The 2,393-nt window shown below is 50.7% G+C and overlaps 1 protein-coding gene across 1 annotated transcript in view; it reads right to left on the bottom strand.

The window, feature by feature from the left end:
* Positions 1–2,393, bottom strand: part of SH3BP5 (SH3 domain binding protein 5) — a 78,531-nt gene that overhangs the window by 3,859 nt on the left and 72,279 nt on the right. Inside the window, exon 6 of the mRNA XM_019667145.1 lies at positions 1,140–1,423. Coding sequence (XP_019522690.1) covers positions 1,140–1,423 — 284 coding nt within the window. The remainder of the gene's footprint in view (positions 1–1,139; positions 1,424–2,393) is intronic.

Here is a 2,393-nt window from a genome sequence, read left to right as displayed (position 1 = left end):
AAACAGTTCCCCGGCCAGGCACCCATTTGTGGAGTGGTTACTGGGTGCCAGTGTTACTTCATTCCCTCCTACCCACTCTACATTCTCCCCATTTTCAGGTGAAGAAATGGAGACAGAAAGTTACGCCCCTGCCTGCCTCCTGCGCTAGTAACGATGGGAAGGCCAGGACTTGAGTCATCGCATTCCAAAGCCCCTATTCGACCCCTCTTCTTTCCCGCAGTGCTTCTCAGACCCGTGAATGTTCTAATGTGCACTCTGACTATCAGAGAGAGGTGAACGTATAACATTTCCCAAGCTTATTTGACCGGAGAACCCCAGCGGAGGAAGCTGCGGTAGCATCTTGATGATGCTACAAAATGCGAGAGGCCACCAGAAATCGCCCTCAGGCCTGCGCAACCCCGAAGCCCTTCTGTGATGGCAAGACAGCCCTGGAAGAAGGTCACACAAGCTGTGTCATCTCCCCGCTTTGCCCACAAGCCCAACTCACCAGAAACAGCATCTGGCTCAGGTTTGCTCCCTGACAGGTCCTCCACAGACGTGCTGCTGCCCTCAGCCCCAACGCCACAGCCCCGAGGCCCCATGGCGCTGGAGCGCCGCCGCTCATGGATCTCATCCGAGATCATCTCCAGGTTCTTCAGGGCCGTCTTGTACTCTCCTTTTGCCAGGGCCAGTTTGGCCTGCAGGTCGTCCACGGTCTTCTTTAGTTGCTAGTAAGGAGAACGGGAGGCTCAGTAAATGAAGGCTGCCCCTACTGGCCTTGCAATGCTTTTGAACGACAGGTTTAAGCACATTTTCTGCCCATCACGCCAATACTTTCCCAAGACATGACTAAGGACCTGATGACTCTTAACACAGCTATGCATGCACCAAGTATGAAAGCGGCCACCGCCACCCCCAACTCCCATCCAGGTGACAAGCTCTCTTCTCCAGAAATTACCACTGGCAGAGTAAACCCCATCAGTGAAGCAACAATGGGTGTCAAACTCATACAGATGTCCCACATTGCAGCCATTGAGTCCCAGTACTGTGGTTTTCAAACTCGAGACTGATTCAGAACCNGACAGTGCAGAGCTCTGGCTGCAAAGGCAGTGAGTAACTCGTCTGGGACAAGCACTACTGGTGAGAGGGCTGCAACTCACCTCGTTCCACCTCACACTCAGGGGAAGAGGCCCCACTGCATTCGCTGCGAGGGCCTAATACCGGGAACATCATCCCAAACTCGGACAGGGACACGGGGCTGGGCAGATCCAGGCTGCCGGGCCTCACAGCTGCAGCGAATTGGTCGGCTGTGTCCGATGGGCTCATCGGTCCTGAACTAAAGCTGGACACAGACTGGGTTTCCGAGTCATCTTCAGACACAAAGTTGCTGCAGTTGTCATCTTCAAAGGCCTCAGAAGCCACTAGGATGAGAGAGAACACCAGTCACACAGGGTCTGGCAGATAGCAACCTAGTTCCTTAAACACCCCCCAGGAGCGCTCGCTGCTGGCAGACAGCCAGACACGGCATGGGGACTGCAGAATCCCTCCACCAGGGTGCCTAATAAAAGGAACACGACCCTCCCAAGCCTGCATCACCAGACTAATGTAGCTTAGAAGGGAAGCTGCCTGTAGCTGAATTCCAAGGATATTCAGTGTTATTAAAATAACTTTCTAGCCTCTACTGTACAAGTCAGTGTCACCAGATGCTGTCTAAGAGTAGAAGATGAATTCAGCCACAGATCAGGGGCTTTTCTCTACCTGTCTCCCAAATAGATCCACACCTGCATAGGAAGAGGGCTGGCCCTTTTTAATGCATCATATACAAAGACAACCCGACGTCAGGGCTTTATTCTAACAGCATTACAAGCAAGGAAGAAATAGCCCTGCATGTAATATGCGTTGGGACCTGTGTTATCTTCCTGATGACTTCTGATCTCATAAAAGACATGCTCAGAGCCTATCTAGATGATGATATGCTGCAAAAAAAACAAATTTGTTTTACAGGGCTCTGTAACTTGTGCCTCACTTATTTTGTGGATCAGAGTAACCAAGGCCCAGAGACATGTCATTCTCATGGTTTGAAAGCCTTTTTTGCCTTTCAACTATTTTCCCCTCAGCCTACACATCCTGCTGCTGATTAGATTGTTCCTCTTTTCCTCCCTTTTTCTCCTTCATCTTTAAAACTAGGCCTGAGGCATCCCATAGAGGATTCCCATGAATGCATGAATGCTAACGATTGCAGACAGGAAATGGGCTCAAGTCTGAATTCCAGTCCTACCTCCAGTGCTTGCTGTGTAGCGTTGGTCAAGTGACTTAGCCCCTCTGAGCTCCATGTTCCTCTCCATACAGGGTGTATGAGATAATGTATATTAAAAGTACCTCACACTGATGCTCATTCTAGCTCCCTTTCCCTT

This window comes from Hipposideros armiger, unplaced genomic scaffold (genome assembly GCF_001890085.2).
Source record: "Hipposideros armiger isolate ML-2016 unplaced genomic scaffold, ASM189008v1 scaffold_486, whole genome shotgun sequence".
Classification (NCBI taxonomy): domain Eukaryota; kingdom Metazoa; phylum Chordata; class Mammalia; order Chiroptera; family Hipposideridae; genus Hipposideros; species Hipposideros armiger.
This window is presented reverse-complemented; position numbering and strand designations above follow the sequence as displayed.